Here is a 23588-nt window from a genome sequence, read left to right as displayed (position 1 = left end):
TTAATTATTTTTTTGTTTCATTTACATTCAAAAAAATTATACCTAAGAATATATCCCAAACATTTATTTTTAGATATTTTGAAGTAAGCTCCAGAGCAACTGACCACATTCAGTCAACTTAAGAGAATCAGAAATCAATGCTTAATTTATATATACTTTGCTGTAGACATTTTGAACAGATACATTTATTGAGATAATTAACAGCTTTTGTTTTCAACAGAGAAGATTGCTAAATAAAAGTCGGGTTTCTTAGGAAATTTTGTTGATCTTGGCTTGAAAAATGGATGAATAAATTGAAGAGTTGATGTTATTTTCGTAAGACGGATACAGAGATCCCTGTGCAGATATATTATGTACTCTTTAAAATATTTGCTGTGATAAAAGCTACTGCAAATTTCAAAGTATTCTCAAACATTTCTGTTTGCATGCAGGAAACTATGGTGAAAGTGGAATGGAAGCATTCAAAGATATGGCGGCCAAGGAAGGGATCTGCATTGCACATTCCTACAAGATCTATAGCAATGCTGGCGAGCAGAGCTTTGACAAGTTACTGCGGAAGCTTCGGAGCCACCTGCCCAAGGCAAGAGTGGTTGCCTGTTTCTGTGAAGGCATGACTGTGAGAGGGCTCTTAATGGCTATGAGGCGCCTGGGACTTGCTGGAGAATTTTTGCTGCTGGGAAGGTGAGTAATGCTGCACAATTAAAGCCCATGTCATCAGAGAAGGGCAAAATGAAAGACAGTTCAGTGATGCATATGTAAAGCCCACACTCATTGATCTCTTCTAGACACGCACAATCTAAAAGGCAGAAAGTAATGTCAGCTGTGTTGCAGTGGCACATATTGTACAAAGAAACACTTTATTGCCATGACGTCCATGCAAACATAAATCTGGCCAGTTCTAATAAGATCATTATGAGAGGGAAAGCACACACACAGTCATTTGGTTTGTATCATTCCCTTTATTTATAGCAGTTTAAAATGCGTAACGTAAGTATGCATCCTCATTCAAGTAGTGTTAAGAACTGCTGATGTGGCTTCTGGATAGATGTGAATTAGGAAGCTCCAAAAAGAAGAGGTTAATATCTATATCCTTTTCTTCCTTTTTTTCAGCCAATGTACTGATCTGCCCTACTGAACTAAAGGCAACAAATAGGTGAAACTTCTTACATGGTTTCAGTGGTACCAGAGGTTCCTTCTCTGATGTCTATGGGGAGAAAGAAAAATGCTCAGATATGTTCACCCAGTAGGTGAACCACAGAATCACAGAATGGCCTGGGTTGGAAGGGACCTCAAGGATCATGAATCTCCAACCCCCCTGCCACATGCAGGGCCACCAACCTCCACATTTAATACTAGACCAGGCTGTCCAGGGTCCCATCCAGTCTGGCCTTTAACACCTCCAGGGATGAACGGGGCATCCACAACTTCTCTGGGCAGCCTGTTCCAGTGCCTCACCACTCTCTCTGTAAAGAATTTCCCCCGACATCCAACCTAAATCTCCCTTCCCTCAGCTTCAAGCCATTTCCCCTTGTCCTCCTCTTATCTACCCTTTCAAAGAGTTGATTCCCCTCCCCTCTGTAGGCTCCCTTTAGGTATTGAAATGCTGCAATGAGGTCACCCCACAGCCTTCTTTTCTCCAGGCTGAACAAGCCCAGCTCCCTCAGCCTGTCTTCGTAGGGGTGGTGCTCCAGTCCCCTGATCATCTCTCCTTTGGACCTTCTCCAACAGCTCTCTGTCTTTCTTGTACTGGGGACTCCAGGCCTGGACACAGTACTCCAGATGGGGCCTCACAAGAGCAAAGTGAGGGGGACAATCACCTCCCTGTCCCTGCTGGCCACCCCTCTTCTGATGGAGCCCAGGATACCATTTGTCTTCCGAGCTGCAAGGGCAGACTGCTGGCTCATGTTAAATTTTTCATCTATCAAGACCCCCAGGTCCTTCACAGCAGGGCTGCTCTCAAGGACCGCTCCTTCCAGTCTGTATGGATGCCTGAGATTCCTCCAGCCCAAGTGCAAAACTCTGCACTTTGCCATGTTGAACCTCATCAGGTTCACCCAGGCTCACCTAGCCACCCAGTCTGTCGAGGTCCCTCTGTATGGCATCCCTTCCTTCCACCGTGTCAAACAGTAGGAAAAGTCCATGTAATTGTCAAAGAAGTAAATATCTTAATGTCTACCTACTGGGACTTTACCACAAAATTACCACATATTCTAAATAAACAATTGGACCCCAAAAGAGATTAGAAAAATGGTATTTTGACCACAAAATAAAGCATACCAGGAGCTAGCTAAAGTCGCCTGCTGCTCTTCAGGTGCATTATTACATGGATGGTCTGATGCTGTTTCAAGTATGAACAGAACAGGAACAGGAATAAAACAGTATCTGTGAAGCAAGATATCCTGATGAGATCCTCAGGGCAGCATGTAAGGAATGCAGCTTTTCTCAACAGGCTTGAAAGCTCTATTGCTAAGACTACTACCTCTATATTTTCTCTTTGGCACAAGCTTTGGATTTTTTTTTTTAATTTTATTTTTTTTGCCAAATTGAGATGCATTTCTTACTTATTTCTCTGTCTTATGGCACTATGGCTGCTTTCCTTTGCAAATGCACTTTCTCTGAAGTCTCTTCCATGAATGTCTTGTTCTCTTTTCTTCCCTTTTTTGGCCTGACCAAAAAGAAGCAAGTGTTCTCAGGGTGAGATTCATGTAAGTATATTTTTATGTCTACAGTTTAGACATATTCATGTGCACCAACCACATCTATAGTTAATGAAGAAAAATAGGGCCCTCTTAATTCCATTATAAGTAATGTGGACATTTAATCTGTCAACTTGTTATAGATAGGATGTTATATAAGGGCAGGTAGCAACAGGACAAGGGGAAATGGAAGAGGATAAACCAGGAGAGGATAGATTTAGACTAGACCAGTGTCGTGGGTGAGTGCTGTAGTTAACATGCCTTTTTCTGTGTTTGTACAAATCCAAACTTGAGAAATTGAGAAGATATTGTAAGATAAATGAGGAAATGAAATTTTGCAGACCTTAATATGCTCTAATTTCATTTTTGGCTATTTCCACTGCTTCAGGGAAAAATAAATCTGCCAGAACTCTTCCATCTAGAATATCTTGCACTGTGTCTTTGGCAAGAATGTGGAAGCTAAACATAGTATAAGTGTTCAGATTTCTTCCGTGGGGATAAAATAAGCAGTTAAGAAAATATTTTCAGTGTACAATCATGCAACCCCTTTGAGGGATTTTTGATAAGCCTGCTATAGCCTCACCTGAATGCTGATGCCTGTGACACAGTTGCCTGCTGCCCACTCATTTACCTGATTTCTCTTCTTCAGGCATCGGATTGTAGCCCAAGAAAGAATCATATTATAGCTATTAATTAAATGCCCTGTAATTAGCAACTTTAATTCAGATCCTTCCTTGTCACTCAAATTAAAACAAAGATTTGTTTTCTACAGAAGCAATAAAAGACTGAGGAAATGAAAAGCTGTTTTACCTTCTACATCCAAAGTATGTTTAGCCAGAGCTATTGAAGACTAGAGAATGACTTAGTTTGGAAAAGAAACTCTGTGGATTCCCTGTACTTGGCCTCCTTGTGGCTCAGTGGCCCTTAAATTGAGCAATAGCAGTCTCCAGCAGGAGATGGAAGCAGTAGAGTTGCTGGTCAAAGATGTTTGGAGAATCCTTTTCTTTTTCTAATATGAACAACAGAAGGCTAAAGAACACCATAAGCTAGGGCTTGAGGATTATATATAGAGAGATGATGCAAATATTTGCACTGAAAACAAGCTAGTCTACCTTATTTTTCTTATTTTCTTCTCACTGTTTTAAATTCATTTTTGTTGACTAGTTCCAATAAATACTGCATCTTATGATCCAATTTCACAGTTATTAATACAGACGTAAGCAAGCTCTAATTTGGATGGAGGGAAGCTCAGAGAATGTTTGAAACAAGGTCTTCATTTTGCCCTTGCAGGAATGCTCTATATTCCCCAGGATGATTTGTTTGCATATATGTTCAAATACGTACGTGTTGTTGTCAGGCAATAATCAGAGAATTTCCTTGTTAATCCATGGGCAAGTGAGCACATCTTCTACTTATGTCAGTAAGAGATGAATACGTCTCTGAGAGGAAATACAGGTCCTAGACATCTGAAAATCCAACATCAGAAAATAAACATAGCTGTATGAGATCAGATCAAATGTCCACGAAACCAGCGTATGGCTTCTGGAAATGGCTAATAGCAAATGACTGGCAAAAAGTGACAACAAGCCAGGATGGAGTGAAGTTCATCCAGTGGATTCGTAAATCTTTGACAAACCTGTAGGTCAAAAATCTAAGTCAAAGGTAATATCTCAGAAAAGAAAGCCCTTGTGCATGCAATGCAGTGCTGCTAGTAAAACAGAAGTTCAGATAAAAATTTTAGTCATAGAATCATAGAATCATAGGATCAGAATCATAGAATGGCCTGGGTTGAAAAGGATCTCAAAGGTCATTTGATTTCATATCTCATTGCATTTCTATGTCTTCGGACTTCCTCTGTGACTTTTGTGGCTGCTTGAGATAGTGAGCATCTCAAGATAGAGCCTCTATTTTACTACACACCTATGTTGCCTTTCACACTCCAATGACCCAATTTCTTTTAATCATTTGTTATGTGCCATAAAGAGACAGTACTTCAGTGTGGCTCAGTAGGCATTCTTGCTCAGTAGGAAACAAAAATTATTGGTTGGCACTGGAAAGAAATCCATCCTTCTTCTCATTAAATAACTGATCACACACTGCATTGCATTCATCTGTCCAATTAAATTATTTACTTCTGGAAGAATGTGATCTAAGACTGACATTGACAATCTAGAAAAGGCAGTTTTTACAGCCAAAACTGTTGTACAGAGTTGTGCCACAGAAAATGGCACTGGCTGGAATATCAGAATGTCATTCTGAAAGCAGGATCATTCTACTTAATTCATGCTTGTTCCATTTTTTGGATGTATCTAATTAAAGTCTTTCAAAGAGAAAAATCCCATAGACTCCTCAGGCAACTGTGCTTAATTACTCCTTTAATTTTTACTAATCTCTGACTTATTATTTTCATGGAATCATGGAAGCATAGAATCATTAAGGTTGGAAAGACCACAAAGATCATCTAGTCTGACAATCAATCCATGCTTGTGACCACTCTATATCATGTCATTCCAAGGCTGATAACTCTATCACTTCCCTATGCAGTCTGTTCTAATACCTCACCACTCTTTCTGAAAAGAAGTAAAGAAATTTTTAAACTTTTTAAAAATTATTTTAATCCAATTACTTCTTATCCTATACATGTGAACAAAGGAAGCAGTTATTTTCCTGACTTTCTAAGACTACTATTTATATGTACTAAGACTTATGCTTATTCTTAATCTGCTTTGAAAAGATTCCTTACAAAAGGAAAACACATTTCACAATATGGGATGAGACTTTTACTCTACCCGTAGAATTCAGACATGGGGGAAGAACAGAGATAAAGAGGAGACAAAGAACTCTGAAGCACTTTAAAAGGTTTTATTCTCATGGGCAAAAGGGTAAATTAATGAGGTGACTTCCTGAGTCTAAAAAGAGATGGTGAGGTGATCTCAAAGACAGTTTCACATTGACAATAGACCTTTATATGCCGTCTTGTGTGAAATCTAGTCACTGGCTTTGTTGGGAAATTGTACCCATTCGTGGGTGCATGCTTCTGGTTTTAACTTTGATTTTAAAATCCTGCTCTATCCAAAAACATTAAAACTCAGAAAGGGGAAAACCTAAGGGTGGATCACTGAGAATTGCTCTTTCTAAATGTCTTCTAAGAATGATAGGAAATGCTCACTGAGTTTTCTGAAGTGAGCCCATTTTGAGGATGAAAGATCCTCTTTCAAGTTTAAGAAAAGAAACTAAAAATAATCCTGGAACAATGGAAACATTTTCTGTTTAAACCTGAGAAAAGATTAGAAGTTTTCTTCTCAAAAATAGGAAATCAAAGGATGAACGTAAATTCAGAGCTTAAATTCCAGAGTGCTTATTCCATTATTTGGTGTTGGTTATGTGATAAAACTAGCCATTTAAAACATTAAATCTAAAGCTGAAGCTGTGTTCCAGGATATATTCCTAGAAAGATTCAAAGATATTCTGAACAGGATGAAAGCTATTACTGTCCTTCAGATTTTCTGATCTGTAGAAGAGCTATAGATTTTTGAATAATGAGGTTAAGTGAGCCTAAAATGATCTCCATTAAATGCTCGGTACATGTTTGTTCAAGCAACAAAAAAGATTGTGTTTGTTGAGAGGCACTGATTAGGGTTTAAAATTTATTTACTTTATAATCGCTCTCCCTTATATTCTGTAGGTATGGCTGCTGTTTTTTTTCTTTTTTTGTTTGTTGTCGGTAGTAGTGGTGTTTTTTGCTTTGTTTTGTTTGTTTTTCTTTTTTTCTTTTTATTTTTTTTCCCCTTATTTTATATGAATCATCCCAGAATCCGCACACCTGCTCACTGTATATACACAGACCACAATCTGGTACCCAAAGTTGTCCATGAGAGGGGAAAACTCAGTATTTGGTAGCTTCATCTTATCATCTCATGATCTGTTCCAAATCACATGGTCCAGGAACATTCTCTTCTCCCAGCAAATCTGCCATCATTTCTATTCAAGTCTTAATTTCTGTGTCCCTCAGAAATTCTTTATATAGATAAACAGGAGAAAAGTGTGTGGCAGTTAAAGAAAAGGACGTCACCAGAAGGGTATTCATTCAGTTGTTTAATCTTTACAGTTGTTATATAAATGACATATTTCAGTTACAAGGGTAGAATAAGAATTACAAAGGCAGAGAGAGGCTTTCTGTACATCTACATCTGATACGACATAGGAGTACTTAAAATACTCTAAAGACCTGTATACAAAAATACTACCCATGTGGCAGAGATTTATGTGGAGGAACTCATCTTGATAATACTAGTGAGTGACTATGGAAGAATTTTACTAGAAGTAATGAAAGCTTCTGATTTGTGAACTGGTGGTGTAATTCATTTTTCTATCACTCCATTACATAAAATGACAAAGTGGCACACAAAGCAATGCATTTCCCCCTCACTATGGCTGAATTGATAGTTTTTAGTGGAGCCGTTGTGTCTCCAGAGGTTAAGGCTGAAGGCGACTGGTAACGTGGATGAAATACCAAAATTCCCTAATCATCATTCTGGTAGAATTCAGTTCACTGCAGCCTTGAAAAGACACTGTAAATCTTGGCAAGAAGATACTGCTTTCAGGAAGAGTAGATAAAAGGGCCATGAACTGATTCAAGAAAAAAGACTCAACCCATACTACGTTGATCCTTTTACTTTAATTATAAACACTATAATAAAGTGTAGATTAAACAGTATTTTGAATAAGAAGCCAAATATAATAAAATGAAATCTATACCTATTGTGGGATCATATAGTTCACATTTTATTCACGTTGACTTGTATCGATGAAGGACACGGAGACTAGTTGAATTGTTATAAGAAAGTTATCTTTCTCTTAGAAAATGCATGATGATTAATGCATTTTAACTAGTAAGCTGTTTGATATGCACAAATCAAGGTCAATCTTGGATGCTGACACTTTTAAAACATGATTGCCTGAGCTGATTTTTAATGTATCCCTACCAGTGGGCACCAAAAGGAAAACCATTCCTTGTATTTCTTGTATTCTAAACCAAAACTATTATTATTATTTTTTCTAAATATTTTCTGAAATCTCGTGGGTTAAAAGGGTTCAGGGGTTGACTAAACTGATTTGCATTTTATAGAGAAATATGTGCTTCATTTGGAAGCTGTTTGGATAATAAAAGTGCACGTTACCATCCAAAACCTGGTTTTAACTGACCATTTCTCTCATGATGAAAATTAAATTTTAATACATTGTCAGATCAATATCTAGGGGAGGATGACTGCCACAAAACACATGGCTTAATGTTAGCCATAGAGATAATAAAGATCTGAAGGGGGATTACCCAGAACAAAGATACTAAAATTTGTTAGTTAGTGACTTGGTGTGAACACAGATATTTATACAAACATCTGGAAACTCCTGTATGAACATCCAGAAGCAAAAAGTCTGACTGCGGGAAGTTTGTCTGGTTTTATCAATAACTAATTGTTTGAAATGGACTGATAATAATGAAGACACTGACGTTTTTATTTTGGGAAAAATAAATATCAAAGACTTACAACTACATTGCTGCTGAAGTTGTCATCTTTTACCTAAAAGTTTTAGAAATTTTGATCTAAGGCTTTTTTTTTTCTTTTTTTTTTTTTTTCCCATGTTTAATATGAAGAATGGTGCAAAAGTAACGCTTTCTATTTTGCTATGTTGGCCCATTATATCAGAGACAGATGTTGACAGCATGGCAGTAACTGCTGAATTTTCCCACCGATATTCCATCGCATTTTGTTGCTGTATGACAGATGGCAGCAGAGGGGCAATCTGAAACATCTGACATGGAAAGGTGTGTGAAGCACAGAATTGAATTCCTCCAAGCAGAAAAAATTGCACCTATTGATGTCCATTGACACTTGCTGAACATTTCTGGAGACTAAACAGTGGATGCAAGCACAGTTAGGTGGTGAGTGGTGTATTTCAGCAGTGGTGACAGTGACAGTGGATCACCTTCATCAAAGACAAGCCACATTTCTGACAACTGTGCAAATATTTACAAGTATGGCATGTGCGCTCCTGTTCAGCGCTGGCAAAAAATGTGTAGGTAACAATGTTGACTATGTTGGAAAAGGGTATTTAGCAGCTGAGAATTTGCTCTGTCAAACAGGGTTATTGTGCTTTTTGTATGTTATGGTTTCCATGGAAATAAGTAGGAAGCATTACTTTTGGAGCAAACTATATACAATATAACTAGTATTTTATAGCTATAGTAAGAAAATAGCTTAATTGCTTATGCAGCAATTGCTCTATCAGGAATCTAATTACTACTTGCTCCTCTGTAACTCTTTGTTATGGGGGAATCTCCCAGTACATGTGCTTAGGTAAAGGTAATTAGAGTTTTCTAGTAATCTCCCTGATAGTCCATGCTACATTGGACTTCCTGTGCCAGTTTCATCTGGCAGCCACAAGGTTAGTGGCAGTTTGATATTCCATTGCGGTTGTGCTTTTGTAGCTGGACTAAATGATTCATCCTCCACAAAGCATTAATTCCTCTTTTTCATTTGAAAACAACGGGGCTAAAGAAGCACCGTGGGAACCACAGCAGCAGATAGCCAGGATCTTGAGTTTTGTTCAGCTACAGTCATTCAGTCAGAAAATCCAGACAGCTATATAACCCTAGAAATACAGTTTCTGACTCACCAGTGGAAACTAATTTATTTGTTCTTGATCACTATTCTAAGGTACCCAGGAATCTTGTCATGATCGGGATAATCATAGAATCATAGAATCCTTAGAGTTGGAAGGCACCTCTGAGGACCATCTAGTCAAAGTCCCCTGCAATGAACAGGGACACCAACAGTTCGATCAGGTTGCCCAGGGCCTCATCCAGCCTCACCTTGAAAGTCTCCATGAATGAGACTTTCAATGAAGAGCTTCAATCACATCTCTGGGCAATCTGTTCCAGTGCCTCACCATTTTCACTGCAAAGGACTTTTTTCCTTATATGTAACTTAAATCTACCCTCCCTGAGCTTGAAGCCATTTCCCCTTGAATGTTGATTTTCTCAATGAGGGAAGGTCATCATAAGCTCAGAATGTTTCTTAGAAAAAGTTCTTGCTCTGAGATGTGCTTTCTCTGACCTCTGAATCATGCGTATGAGAGAAAAAGGCCTATTTCTCTTCAGAATAAGAGTTACAAATTTGCATCACAATGTCATTATTAATTCAAAGTGGTTTATATCTGGACACTTACAGCACTGATGGAGAGGAGTGGGATTGATCTCACTTAAGAGCTGAACGTGCCTGAACTCACTTAGACAATGGAATGACACAGTAGGTACACAGGGTGAACCAGATTTTAGGTATGAATTGTCTTCTGCTGTTTCCAGATAATTGAATTTGGGATTAATTCATCCAAACAACAATTATGTGCTGAGAATTAGGGAAGATAACCCTTGACATTTATCCCTTTCTCTTTTATCAAGACGGTATATGGGGTCCTTTGGGGAACACAGAGGTATTGCTGACCTTCAAGTGAATGGACAGATGGTTCCTCAGATACAGATTTAAAGAACATCTGCTCATTAAAAGTGGGGTCTATCATGGGAGTCTGGTCAAGAGTAAGAACTTAGCCATAGAATTATAGAATCACCAAGGTTGGAAAAGACCTACAAGATGATCCAGTCCAACCATCATGTTCAAAAAAGAAAATGTTTTTGTTAAACAATTCCATCTGGGCTTTAGCTGTGCCAGCCAGGGCACTTTAAGCAGAATCAACGATCTCTAACACTTAATATGCTTATAGCAGTGATTACTTAATATCAAAAAAAAGTGGGTGACCTTTTAAAATTTATTCCAGACTTTTGTAGATTATCTGCAAGGATATTCTTTGAACTGCTCTTTTCTGGAAGTGAATTTTATAAAAGTAGTCCAAGTTATCTCATCTCTTTTTCATTTGTATAATCTGTATCAGTGGTCACGTACAAGGAAATTTGATCTGAAGTGTTGAAAACATGTTTTATTGAAAAAAAAATAGATTAAATTTCATTAATGATATTGCAATGTAATTGTTTTTGAAACTTCATTATCAACGATTTTCCTTAAAAATATTAAATTTGAAAAAAATAACAGATTTAGTTTTGATAGAAAATAACTTTTATAGGAAAAATTCACAGCTCCAATAATCTGTGTTATTAAAAGTGCTGCAAGAAAAAACAAATCCTCCACTCAAAAAGCTTGCAAGAATTATGCAGATTAAATTATTTCAGTATGAGAATTTAAAAACTTCAGGGCTAGAAAATTTTGTCTTTATACTTGAGGCGGTATTTTTGATTGCTTCGTTTTGTTGTTTTGTGGGGACTGCCCTCGTTTCTTGTGATTTGATTCATTTCATTATGGCTGTATCACATTGGGAATGTAGTTCTCATCCCTACCCTAATGAGCTTTCACATCGTAGCAGCTGTAAGCAATATCAGTTAACTTTTTTTTTTTTTTTTTTAAGTGTGACATTTTGTTTTGTTTGTTATTGTTGATTTTTTTCACCCTAGAGAGAAATTCATTTCATATGAACTGCTAAACTTATTCTGTGCCAAATCATGAGGCATGGTTGTAAGTAATGTTTATGAATTTAGTTTCTGTCAGTGAGTATTTCAGGGAGATATGTACATTTTGCAAAGATCTTTTTGCCATGGCAGGCCATTACAGCTGGGCTATGCTTCCTACTGACAACTAATCCTCCTTGAAATCTCTGTGTATGCTTCTCAGAATACAGCTGGCTTTCTGAGCTGCAAGGACACATCACTGACTCATGTTCTGCTTGCCATCCACCAGTACACCCAGGTCTTTCTTGGCAGGGTTGTGCTCAATCCTTCCATCCCCCAGCTTGTGTTGTTATTGAGGGTTGCCTCTATCCAGGTGAAAGACCTTGCACTTGGATTACTTGAGCATCATGAGGTTCTCCTGGGCTCACTACTGAAAACTGTCTATGTCCCTCTGGATGTCATCCCATCCCTCTGGCGTGTTAACTGTACCCCACAGCTTAGTGACATCATCAAATCCAACCCCCCTGCTAAAGCAGGTGCCTACAATAGGTTGCACAGGTAGGCATCCAGACAGGTCTTGAATATTTCTATAGCAGGAGGCACCACAAGAACATCAACTGTCATGCTTCCTCATTATATTATTTATTTGGATTCTCCTACCTTTGAGTGCCTTTTTATGATTCTTTCCGTTAGTGTCTGATTGTATGTTTGAGGAGTTTATGTGGCCTGTGCTTGTACCACCCCAGACTCCCAGTTTGTGTCTGAGAATCCTAAGTCCTAAATTTATATTAATAATTGATACTGCACTTTGTTTCCATTGAATCTGTCTTAGCCTTTTGCAGGTGAATGCTCTTTCATGTGCTTAAAAAACATGGAAAATTTGAGCATTCAGGAGGAAATGATGAATCAGTCAATTGAATGAGAGACCCTTCTCAGCTACTCATCACATAAATAATTGCAAAACTCAGGGCAAATTGTGCAGCACAATTTGTCTGCTATTTCAGGATTAACATCTTAATTGGCTATCTTGTTATTAGACCTTAGAAAAAAGCCACCAACATTCTTTAGTATTTAACTAAGATGCAGTAATGGTTTTCTAAATTGAATTTTGTATCCTACTGGATATGGTTATCGAATAAATCAATTGAATTGAAATAAGTATCTTAATAAAATCTTTTCTTCTGTATTTAAAGAAAGTTATGTACTTTGGTTAGCACTGATTGAGGAAATTTCTCTGGATCCTTGAATTATTTTCATCTAGAATTAAACGTGTTCCAAACTAACAGAATCACTTTATTTTCCTCCCTTAGTGCCTCACTATTTAAAACTAGTTTTCTGAAATGAAAATTTCCTGTTTATGTCACAGCCACAGATTTTACATCATTCAGCTTGTATTTTGTTACATGACATGCCTGAGAGAGTAACTATGTGCTATGCATTAAAATCCTGTGGCAAATTATCACAATGTAGGAGGAATTTGTCATACATTAATTCACATTTCAATTTCAATATTATAAAAAAGTGCTGAACTTTGAAAGCTCTGTGTTCAATAAAATTTAAGTCACTATTTTTGAACATGCTAGCTATTCATATATTGTTTGATGCCAGATTTTTGTTAACAGCTGGGCTGCGGGTTTCTGTTGTTTCGTCTCCAGCCAGCTTTCTGCTCAGAAAGATTAACCCAGAGTTTATTGCATACTCTCAGTAGGGGACAAGGATATGAAGAATGGATGTCAATCCCTCTATTTATGGAGTGAACCTGAACCATCCTTTTCAAAAGTTTCATAGAGGTAATAAAAAAGCTGGATATTCCCTTAATCTCTTTTTTCCATAGTGAAAAGACTTATTATACTCAATTTCGGCTGTGCAATTTGATGGCTCTGAGGATCTGGAACAAATGTAAGCTGAAGTGAGAAAAGAAAGAATGAAATCATTATATATTACAATATAATAGATTCATTAGTGCAAGTGAGTTATTAAATCACTGTCTGCAGATGTTGATTACACACCTTTAGTCAGAGCATCAACATGCTGTGGGATTGTAGAGTAACCATCATGAATTGGTTACATGAACATGTACAGTTTTCAACCAGTGGTTTGTAAACCTAAAAGACTGACATGTTACTTCAAGAAGACCGCAGGAGGTCACTAACATCAATAAGCTTACATTTATTGTGCAAGGATTGATGTTTCTATGAAAAACATGATGTATCTAAATATTACTGTACCTCCCTCAAAGGAAATTCTTTTTCTGTGTGTGTGCATGAGAATCTTCCATTTCACTCATTAAAATCATTGTTAAAAGACCCATGGGATTTAGTAAGATACTATCAGGATCTGAGGCAGTACTTCAGAGTTGTAGTCCAAAGAAAATATCTCACTCTCCATTTATGGAGTCTTTTAACCATCCTAAGTGATTTCTATGCATTGACCACGGAGGGTCACTTTCAGTAACAGATTAAGACCTTTTAGAATGAAAAAAAATAGCACAGGCAAAACCTGATATGATTAAAGTAAAAAGTGACTGTAGGAATGTGCTTCTTCATTTTGTTGGGTTTTGACTTCTTCCTAGTTCTGTTCTGATCTCTTTGCAAAATGTTGAAAGCTACTTGAAAAGTGCAGAGTTCCATGGTTACATTTTCAGGAAGAAACTTTTGATTGAAATATCTTTCCAATATCATTCGAATGAAATCAGAAAATGTAAAATTAAGCTTTTCACACTGCAGTGCAGATGTGGATGTATCAGAACCTGTGCTGTAAATAATGAACTTGTCTTCTGGTTGGGAAGCAGTGACATTTTAAACTTTTGATGAAAGAAGAGAAATTCTACATTCAGAAAGGCCCCAGACTGCGAATCCCAGGGAAAGTTTCATTGGAATAGCCAAATCATTAGCTCTAACAGTTGTAAAAGTGATTTTTTTCATTTTATAATCCACATAACTATTTTATCCTTGGGTACTTGACTCATATACGTGTCATGTATATCTTTTTCTCACTTTCGACACTTTTCCCTTGATTATGTGCATCATCTTCCTGATGACTCTTCTGTCCTGTGCAAACAATAAGCAAAGTAATTGAGAATTTTCATAGAAATCTATGTCAGATGTTAAATAAGCAATTTATGAATGAATATCTGATGATGACACTAATTTAAAAACAAGCCCTTTAAAATTGTGCATTTTGTTGCTGCAGCTGAATTGCTGACACGCCAAGGAGCTAACAACACAGAAGCTTCAAGTAGGATGAAAAACCCAATAAATAAGAGTCAGTGGGTTAAAAATACCAGACTGCTTCATTCAAACATGATGTATCATTGTGAGGAAAATGAAGCACGTTTGTTCTGAACTGAAACATTTGGGCTGTTTATTTTGCAGATGTACTGAGAAGTTAATAAAGAAGGAAATGTTGCTGGATGCTAACTACGTAAGATTCTTACGTGCTCTGCTATCCCATTCCTTGAATCAAACAAGCATTTTTCTCATATGCATGGTGTTATCTTTTCATTTTGGAGACCAAGTCCGATATGCTGGGACAGGAGAGAGACTTCAGTACTGGGCTTCAGGCAGGATAGTGCCATCTCATCCTCTGTGTTTGACACAAAAGTTCATCAGCACTGAAATGAATATATTTTTTTAGTCAAGATAAAATTAAGATTTCCATTTCAATTCCAGCACAAGGAGGGCAGTGTGTTGTTGGAGAGGGTCTAGAGGAGGGCCATGAAGATGATCAGAGGGCTGGAGCATCTCCCTTATGAAGACAGGCTGAGAGCAAAGCTCTTCAGCGTAGAGAAGAGAAGGCTCCAAGGAGACCTTATAGCGGCCTTCTGGTACCTGAATTGCACCTACAGGAAAGCTGGGGAGGGACATTTTACAAAGGCAGGTGGTGACAGGACAAGGGGAAATGGCTTTAAACTAAAAGAGAGGAGATTTAGACTAGATATTAGGAAGAAATTCTTCACTGTGTGGGTATACACAGGTTGGAACAGGTTGCCCAGAGAGATTGTGGATGCCCCTTCCCTGGAAGCATTCAAGGCCAGGCTGGATGGGGCTGTGAGCAACCTGGTCTAGAGGGAGGTGTCCCTGCCTATAGCAGGGGGTTGAAACTAGGTGATCTTAGAGGACTCTTCCAACCCAAACCATTCTGTGATTCTATGATTCTGTAATTCTATGATTCTATAATGTAGTCCTCTTCAGGGAGAAGAAAAAAAAAAAAACAACAACAACAGCAACAAAAAAGTGATCCCTGAGTGAACATTCAAGACAAGTATGAACCAGTAAGTATAGATGATAGAACAAGTAGTGCTCCTGCTGTTCATTTAACATTTGGAATGGAGATATGTGGCTCTTGCTATAAATCATCTCCTTCATTGCTTGTATAAGGAAACCAGTCAATTAGCTTAATCACCTAATGGTAGACTCCAAAACTGGATGTTCTGAATAACCTTCAAAATTTCAAACACCTTTAATAAAGAGAAAATGTATTTTCATGCATTAATCCAAATGCATTCTGAACTTCAATTCCTTAATATCTGGAAAATCTAGAAAATTGCCAAATTACCAATTGCACTGTTTTAAATTAAGTCATAGGTCATACATACCATACAGTTAAATTTCCAACTCCAGTTTACTTAAGACGGAATCTAAGGTTGTATTCATTCAAGTTCAGTGTTGCTCTAATGATCTGAATCTGGACAGTACTTCAAATGCAAAGAGAGGAGCTCACAGTCATCTACATGACAATTGCCCAGTTCATTTTTTCCAACTCACATGGAAGGTCTATAGCAATGCTGTCTTTCATGGCTATGCATTTCTCAAAAGACATGTTGGCGTTTGTAATCAATAATGAATAAAATAACATTTGAGATTTGTTATGTATGTGACATTTTCTCTAACTGTGAAAGAATCCAAAGGCATTCTTCTTTCCTTATCCCCTTGAAAATGTCCAGTCAAACAGTTTTGGTTGTCTTTGATTTGCAAGAAATGTCACATTTGGGGCTTTGTTCCTCATGCTAGAAATAATTATGACAATGTAGTTGAAATCACTTGTAAAATCTTGTTCAGAGTAGCCAGAAAGAATATTGCTATTACTTTATCTGGATTGTGCACAAACCTGAAAATGTGAATTCAGCTAGGCAGAAAAAAGCTAACAGGATATGTAAAAGTTTAATGAAATAGCACTTCAATTTTCTTTTTCTTCTCAAAAACCATGAGGAGAAATCAATGATAAATGTAAAGGGGAGATCAGATGCTACGTGCCAGTATATGGGCAAATTAAATTGATGCTATTCATTCTCTGAATAATGATAGGTAGTTGTGTGATTTTGAAGGATAAATATGCTATGAAGAAAAGCAGACATAATGGAGAAAAACTTGAAAAAGACAGCATCTAAAAATGAAGGAAGATACAGTATATTACCTTGGAAGACAGATAACAAATCATACAATGAGAAGAATGCTAACAATAAGAAGGTGGATGCAAAGGAAAAATGAAGCGGAGAAGGTACAGTAGAGAGATGATGTTAAGAAACAAAAGTAAATATTGTGACAGTGGACCAGATCATCAGATCATCATGAGCTTCTACTGGATGAAAAAGTTGCCTTAGAGAAAAGTGAAAGCTTCCCTTAATTCCCCTGAGCTATTCCAACAGTTTCCGCTTAATTAAGGAAATATATTGGGATTTCACAAAAAAAAAAAAAAAGCAAGTTTTTTGTTCCTCTGTTCCTACGATAACCTCAAAACAGTTACTAAAATTAAAATGGTGTCTTTAAGTGCCTTCTGTTTGTCAAGAATGAATCTGACAAACTCATTCATTTTCACTATCAGTTGTGAACATTCATCTAACCAGTTAAAAGTTTTAAAAAATTCAACATCAAAGGGTATCTGAAAATAACATGACACCACTTCATTTCCTATCAGTCATTTTTCTGCTATAATTTCAAGAAAATAAATGATTAATGCATCCAAAAATCTTAACTGGTTGTGCGTGGTAGTTCCTATTCCAGGAGAAACATTTTAACTCAAAGACAAAAGGAGATGCGTGTTGGAATATTCGTGCAAGCATAAGAGTGTTAATGAGGTACTGCTGAAATTAACAGTTTTTAGAGATCTTTCATCACATGAATTTTGTAGAAATGTGAGTAAAAACCATCCTTGGGACTTGAAGTAGGTCCACAAGTGTTCAGATTTAAAATCTTCCAGACCTCTAATCCTTAGAGAAGATCCGTAAGGGTGCTGAGAATGCCTTGGGACTAGACTTATTTTGCTTTAATGAAATGTTCAGATGTTGTACTGAGGGACATGGTTTAGTGGGAAACATTGGTGATAGCTGAATGATTGGACAGGATAATCTTGGAGGTCTTTTCCAGTCTTGATGTTTCTATGATTTGTTAACTCCATTTTAGCCCGCTAAAGGCTTGGTATCTGACTCAAGTTGATTAGTAAGTTTTACACTATTTTGAGTAGAAAAGGATTGGCCTTTTATAGAGTTCACTCCTCCTTAAAATAGATGTATTCTATATCTCCATCAGCTATAGAAGGAATCTAAGAGATTGACTTTACAAGTTTTGTCATACTCTACTTGGCCTTTAACTGCTGCTACTACAGAATGGCAGGTGATGTCAAAAATTAAACTAATTCTACTATTTTGACCACCTTCCTCTTCCCACCCCTTTCCTGTCCTCAAAGGGCACGTTGATTTGCAAAAAAAATCAGCAAAGCTGTAGTATTATTTAACTTGACACAGTCCGGTTTTGTGGAAGCAGGGTCAGCTTCATGATCAGAGAGAAGTTCAAAGATTTCTATTTCTTGAACATTATGTAAGTCATATACTAAAATTAAGTCTGCATGATCCCAAGTACATAGAAAAGATCAGAGCATAGCATAAAATAGAAAAAGAAGGCGGGAGGAGGATCATACAGTGGAATTGTCCTCTACCCTAATAATGGGACTTTTTAAAATGTATTTTTATAATTTTTCATATTGGATTTGTTTGCCATGTGTTTGGGGACAGATTCCCAAGCTAACTATTTGATTACTATGAACAACAAGAAAATTTACGTAAAGGCTCAGAAAGAGAGTAAGTAAACACTTAAAACATATTTCAAAAATATATTTCCACGTGGCTTCATACTTGTCAATGGCCTTAATCTAATAGGTGATTTTTATTTTCCATGAAACAAGCAACCAAAAAATTATACACTCAGGTACTCCTTTTGGTGTAAAATATTTTTTGTGAGTGGTACAGAGATGGTTATGGCACAGAATAGAGTCCCTTGTGCAGTTTCTATGGCCCTTGACTGACTTCCAGTTGCATCACATAAAATATTTCTGTTAAATATGTTTCTCTTGGTATTTTCTTCTAACTCTTAGACCAATTTGACTCTGTACTTGGAATAAAGATTGGGACCTTGTATTAATATAATGTCTTATCTCTAAATGTTTATATAAGCTAAGAAGAATGTTGGCAATCAAAGGACTAAATTTCAGGGTTTCATTTAACTATCAGTTCATTTTGATTATAATGCACTTTAATCAGTTGAAAGTAGAATGAAAAAATAACCTGTTCTGAGATTCATTTTTAAAAGGAAAAGTTATTTTCTACCGGTCCTTAAAAGGTTTTGATTAATAGCTGGTAATACTTTAGAACATGCCTCATCAAAAAATCTTTCTTAAAATTTTGCTGTCTGTTGTAATATGGGAAAACTTCTGATAGAATATTCTGATAGAATAATGCACAAAAGCTAAAATCCTGTTATAGCTTAATCCAATTGCAGCTTCCCATCAATCCCTTGTTTATCCAAGCTTGGCATGTGTATTTAGCTGTGAGCCTGATCTGTGAAATAAAAACACTTAAGAAAAGACAAAACATCACTAACATACAGAGAACAACAGCATCAGAAACAGGTACAGTAGCAGAAACTGAATAATGGCATTGGTTTTGTGTACATACTCTATAATGCTTCAGCATTCATTGGCAGTTCTGCATTCCAGTTCTGCTGCCAGCAAAGGCGGTCTGTGGGTGACACATGCACATAGGAAAGAACACGAAGTTATAACAACGTGTAGAACATATGTAAATCACAGAGGCTCAAAATGGTAGTTCTCTTTCTGCTTAAATCTTCTTTCAGGAGGCGAGATCCAACTCTTGAGTAGAATGTACAGTTTCCTTTATTCATGCCCCACTGGAGGTGTTGCCTTCCACTCTTCACACCTTTCTGCAAGGCAGAAAGCGGAAGGCAGCTGTGCAGTGCTCTTGGAGCATGTGATACACTTTATTCAGGACACACTTTAGCCTCAAACCAACAGTGTCATTATTCTCAACAGCAGGAATGGGAAAGAAAGAAGAGCTGCATGACTCAGCACGAAATGCTATAGGGGTGCCATCCATGGTCAGCCCTACATACTCCAGCGAAGGCAAGCATTCTTACAGAAAAAATGGAGTCCAACTCAATCTCTTGTTTAATCTGCAGTTCATTCTGTTTGTCTCATCTTTTCATAAACCCCTGGCTTATGTTCCTCCAGGGACCCTTCCAAATTTCTTGACCCTTTTATTTTAGATGACTTCATCTCAATGGATAAATGTATATTCACACTTCTCGAATCCATCATGCAGATTTCCACTGTTTCACTGCCTCCTTATTATCTGGTGAATTTTCTTTCAGCCCGGAAGTCTTATTCTCTCTCTTTACTTGTAAGGCTGTCTCAGACAGTCCTGCCTGGATCTCTGGCAACAACAGATGTAGCATTGCAGACTGCAAGATACAGATGCGCCCTGAATCCAGCTGTAATGTGTTGTGACTCAGCAGTTCAAGTGGGTACCAGCTCTCTTCCAGTCACATCGGTCCCAGAAGGCATAGCTTAGGGCAAACATGCCCCCAAGGCAATTTGTTTACGTAATTTGCACCGGTTCACAGTATGTGTAGGGTGCAGTTGACTCTAAGTCTAATGAACTATGCAATTTGCTCAAAAAGGCTTATGGAAATAGTTAGGCTATAATCATACATTTGTGTTACTAAGTAACAGAAGTTGCTGTTGTTATCATTTAAATTTAAATAATGAGTAATCTCCACCTTCACCCGTTGAAATACAGTAAGTCATAAATTTACCTAGAGAATATAAATAGGAAAAGCATTTAAATATACGGCAAAAAAATTAGCTTACATTAAGGAGTGACCTTTATGTCACTATCAAGGAGAGAGTTTTCCTTTAGAATTCTCTGGTTTTATAAGTAATTCTGAAGCCTCGATTTATTTAATGGAAATGCTTAGAAGGTTAAGATTTTTTGATAATACTTTAATAATCTTTACATGGGAAGGTTACTTCATACATACTTCATATATATTTCAGAGACTCAATACTGTTTCCCACAGTATCGTTCCGGACACTCTGATAAATGACACAGGGAATGAAACTAATTTTTCCTACCTAGCATGGATCATTCCTGGAAGTGGTGCACACTTGAAGCAAGAATGCAAGAGAGGACTCCTATGGAAATTGATGTAGAAGTGAGGATAAATGCTCACCAGAAAGGAAAACTGAGAAGATAGGTAGCCTAATACAAGATTCTTGAGGAGCATAGTGGAGTACCTAGAGATAGCAGTGCATTGTCCACTTTGCAGCTTCCAGTTAGCAGAGAGGTGGTGAGTGATATGTTTCAACAGTGGTGACAGCAACAGTGGACACCACTGCTAGTGCAGATTTTTACAGGTACATTATGCAGGTTCTTGTTCAGTGCTGGTGTAAATGCATAGCTTGTGGTGATGAAAACTAGCATTTTGTAGCTGAGAATTTGCTCTATCAAGTAGTGCTACTGTATCTATTCTAGTTTCCATGGAAATAAATAGGAGGCATTACTTTCAGAGTCACCTACGTAATTTTGTTGAAAGAGAAAATATTGCAAAGAGGAAAGGTGAAGATGTGTCTAAGGATCAAGTGTATTATTTTCACAAAGGCACATGGCATTAAATAAAAAAAAAAAAGAACACTGATGAAAGCTACTGATATGTTAATATGGAGACACTGCCAAGAGAAATAAAAAATTAAAAGAAAAAAACAGAAATCTGAATGTGAAGACAGATTAGTGTCTAATAATACCAATGTGATGAAAGTAACATCATGATGTGCATCACCACAAACTTAATTTTTAGATGTTCACTGTGGCACAGCAAGGGATGAAACTTGGTATATTTTTTCCCAGCAAATTCATCACACCAGTGGAAATTTAAGAGGGAAAACCTGTTTTTACTAAGAAAGATATACAAAGCATCAATCAACCATGCATCAACACACACTGGGATCCAACTGACTGAAAAAGAAGGACCTATGGATGCTGGTAAATGATAACAAGCTCACCATAAACCAACAGGGGCCCCTGAGCAAAGATGGTCAACAGAATCTTCAGTGGCATTTGGAAAAACACTGCCTGCAGGTTGAGGGAGGTGACCTTTCTTTGCTCAGCACTGGTGACAGACAGTTGGAATGTCATGTCCAGTGAGGGGAACTGAGCATTTTGTTTCACATTGTCTTGTATAACAAGGTAATGGTGGCAAAAATCAATCTTCAAACACCTGATTATTTTTCAGCGACATCAAGAGGAGTCTATGAAATGGATTACATAACATAGTACCTCTGTCATCATGGAAATAATCATTCTGAGCTAGGAATGCTCTCTCAACATTATGTTTCTATTTGTTCAAATGAAAGGGGGAAAAAAAAAAAGAGAAAAATAAAGTAAAAGTGAGGTTGCTGAACAGTGAATGAGTCACAGTCTTGCCATGAGCACTTGTGTTTCTAAGTCTTCTAAATTGCTTATTTCCAGCTCAGCAGGAGAGACAACCATAGAAGTTTACAAAGGTACATTTTAAGCAGTTTCCAGAGGCTTTGATTTCATCAGAACTGGGGGATAATCATTGTTTTACATCCATCTTGAGTCTCCCGTGAGAGGCAGCTATCTGGACTCATGCCTTTCCTGGAGACTGATGATTAATGTTTACAAATCCTTTAGCTCCTATTATGCTGTTTCTATTACATTTGCTTGACATGAGAGACTAACGGTATTCTGTCAAGATGTACAACGATAGGGGCAGCTATCTAAATGGTTCAAGAGATCCAACAGAGTAAGATGTTAAAACGTTTAAAGAGGAAAAGGATATTTTAGAGAAGGAAAGATCTCAAGCAGAAGTGGTTAGGCTTCACAGTTTGTAGAATCATAGAATGATAGAATGGCCTGGATTGATAAGGACCATAATGATCATCTAGTTTCAATTCCCCTGCTATGTGCAGCCATCAGAGCAAGCTGCCTAGAGCCACATCCAGCCTGGCCTTGAATGCCTGCAGGGATGGGGCATCCACAGCCTCCTTGGGTTGATAAACAGTTGATAAAGATAATACGACTCACAATGTCAATTTAATTGACTAGACCCATGATAGTAACACCATCATTTTACAATATCCTTTTGATGTTGACAAACTTGCCTTTAGCTAGTGGATCCCCTGCAACCATTTAAAGTCAATGGCGCAGAACTATCTAATTAACATTTGGATCTTCCAAAGTTCCTCTCCTGCCAGTGCTCAAGATATGACTATGGATGATAATATTCCCACTGAGCCATGTTTAGCATTGCTGCTGGATATGTCTACCCTTCCTTATGAAAGGCTATCTTGTCACAAAGCAAAAACCACCATACCCAAGTTCATTTTTATATTGGTGTGATGGTGTGATTGGTGTGATGGTGTGTACTCTGAAAATCCTCTCTGTGTATCCTGCACAGACATACTGCCTAATTATGAGCTTGTGGTCCTTTGTTGAAACCTAGATACTCTTTTTGTATAAAATGATGCAAGATGATTTAGGAGGTTTAAAATTAGTATAAATGATGCAAGAGAAAAATAAATGTAAAGGAATAACAAATTAAGGCAAGAAGTTAGATTAGATACCTAATTAAATTACCATTAAACACCTAAGCAAAAATACAAAAACAGTTGAAACTTAGAAAAGTATTGGGAAAGATTGTTAGGAGAAATATTTGGTGAAACTTTAAAATTACTATGTTTTTCAGATGAAGAAATTATTTTCTGAACTGAGGTCTTATTGACTGATACCAGTAGAGGAAGAAGGTTTGAAAAGAACTAAAAAGAATAAACATTTTTTGCTGGATTACAGGATAATGAAAAGAACTATTATTTCAGTCATTCATAACCTTAAAAAGTAAAACTTGTCTGGATCTATATCTATTTTTACGAGAACTATTCCAAAACTGATGCCTCCGATATTATCATGTTGGTCAATGCTTTCATAGGCAGATATTGGTGAGATGACAGTAGAGATAGAACTTTCTTGAACCAATATTCTGTTAAATTTTGCTGACGTGTGACAG

General features: G+C 37.2%; 1 protein-coding gene across 3 annotated transcripts in view; it reads left to right on the top strand.

The window, feature by feature from the left end:
• GRM5 (glutamate metabotropic receptor 5) overlaps positions 1-23588 on the top strand; it is a 228018-nt gene that overhangs the window by 100117 nt on the left and 104313 nt on the right. For all 3 annotated transcript variants that reach the window (XM_042809697.1, XM_042809617.1, XM_042809532.1), the window contains exon 2: positions 432-681. In XM_042809697.1, coding sequence (XP_042665631.1) covers positions 432-681 — 250 coding nt within the window. The remainder of the gene's footprint in view (positions 1-431; positions 682-23588) is intronic.

The sequence above is a fragment of the Centrocercus urophasianus genome, unplaced genomic scaffold (genome assembly GCF_019232065.1).
Source record: "Centrocercus urophasianus isolate 14NV4802_14NV808 unplaced genomic scaffold, USGS_Curo_1.0 seq_1, whole genome shotgun sequence".
Lineage (NCBI taxonomy): Eukaryota > Metazoa > Chordata > Aves > Galliformes > Phasianidae > Centrocercus > Centrocercus urophasianus.
This window is presented reverse-complemented; position numbering and strand designations above follow the sequence as displayed.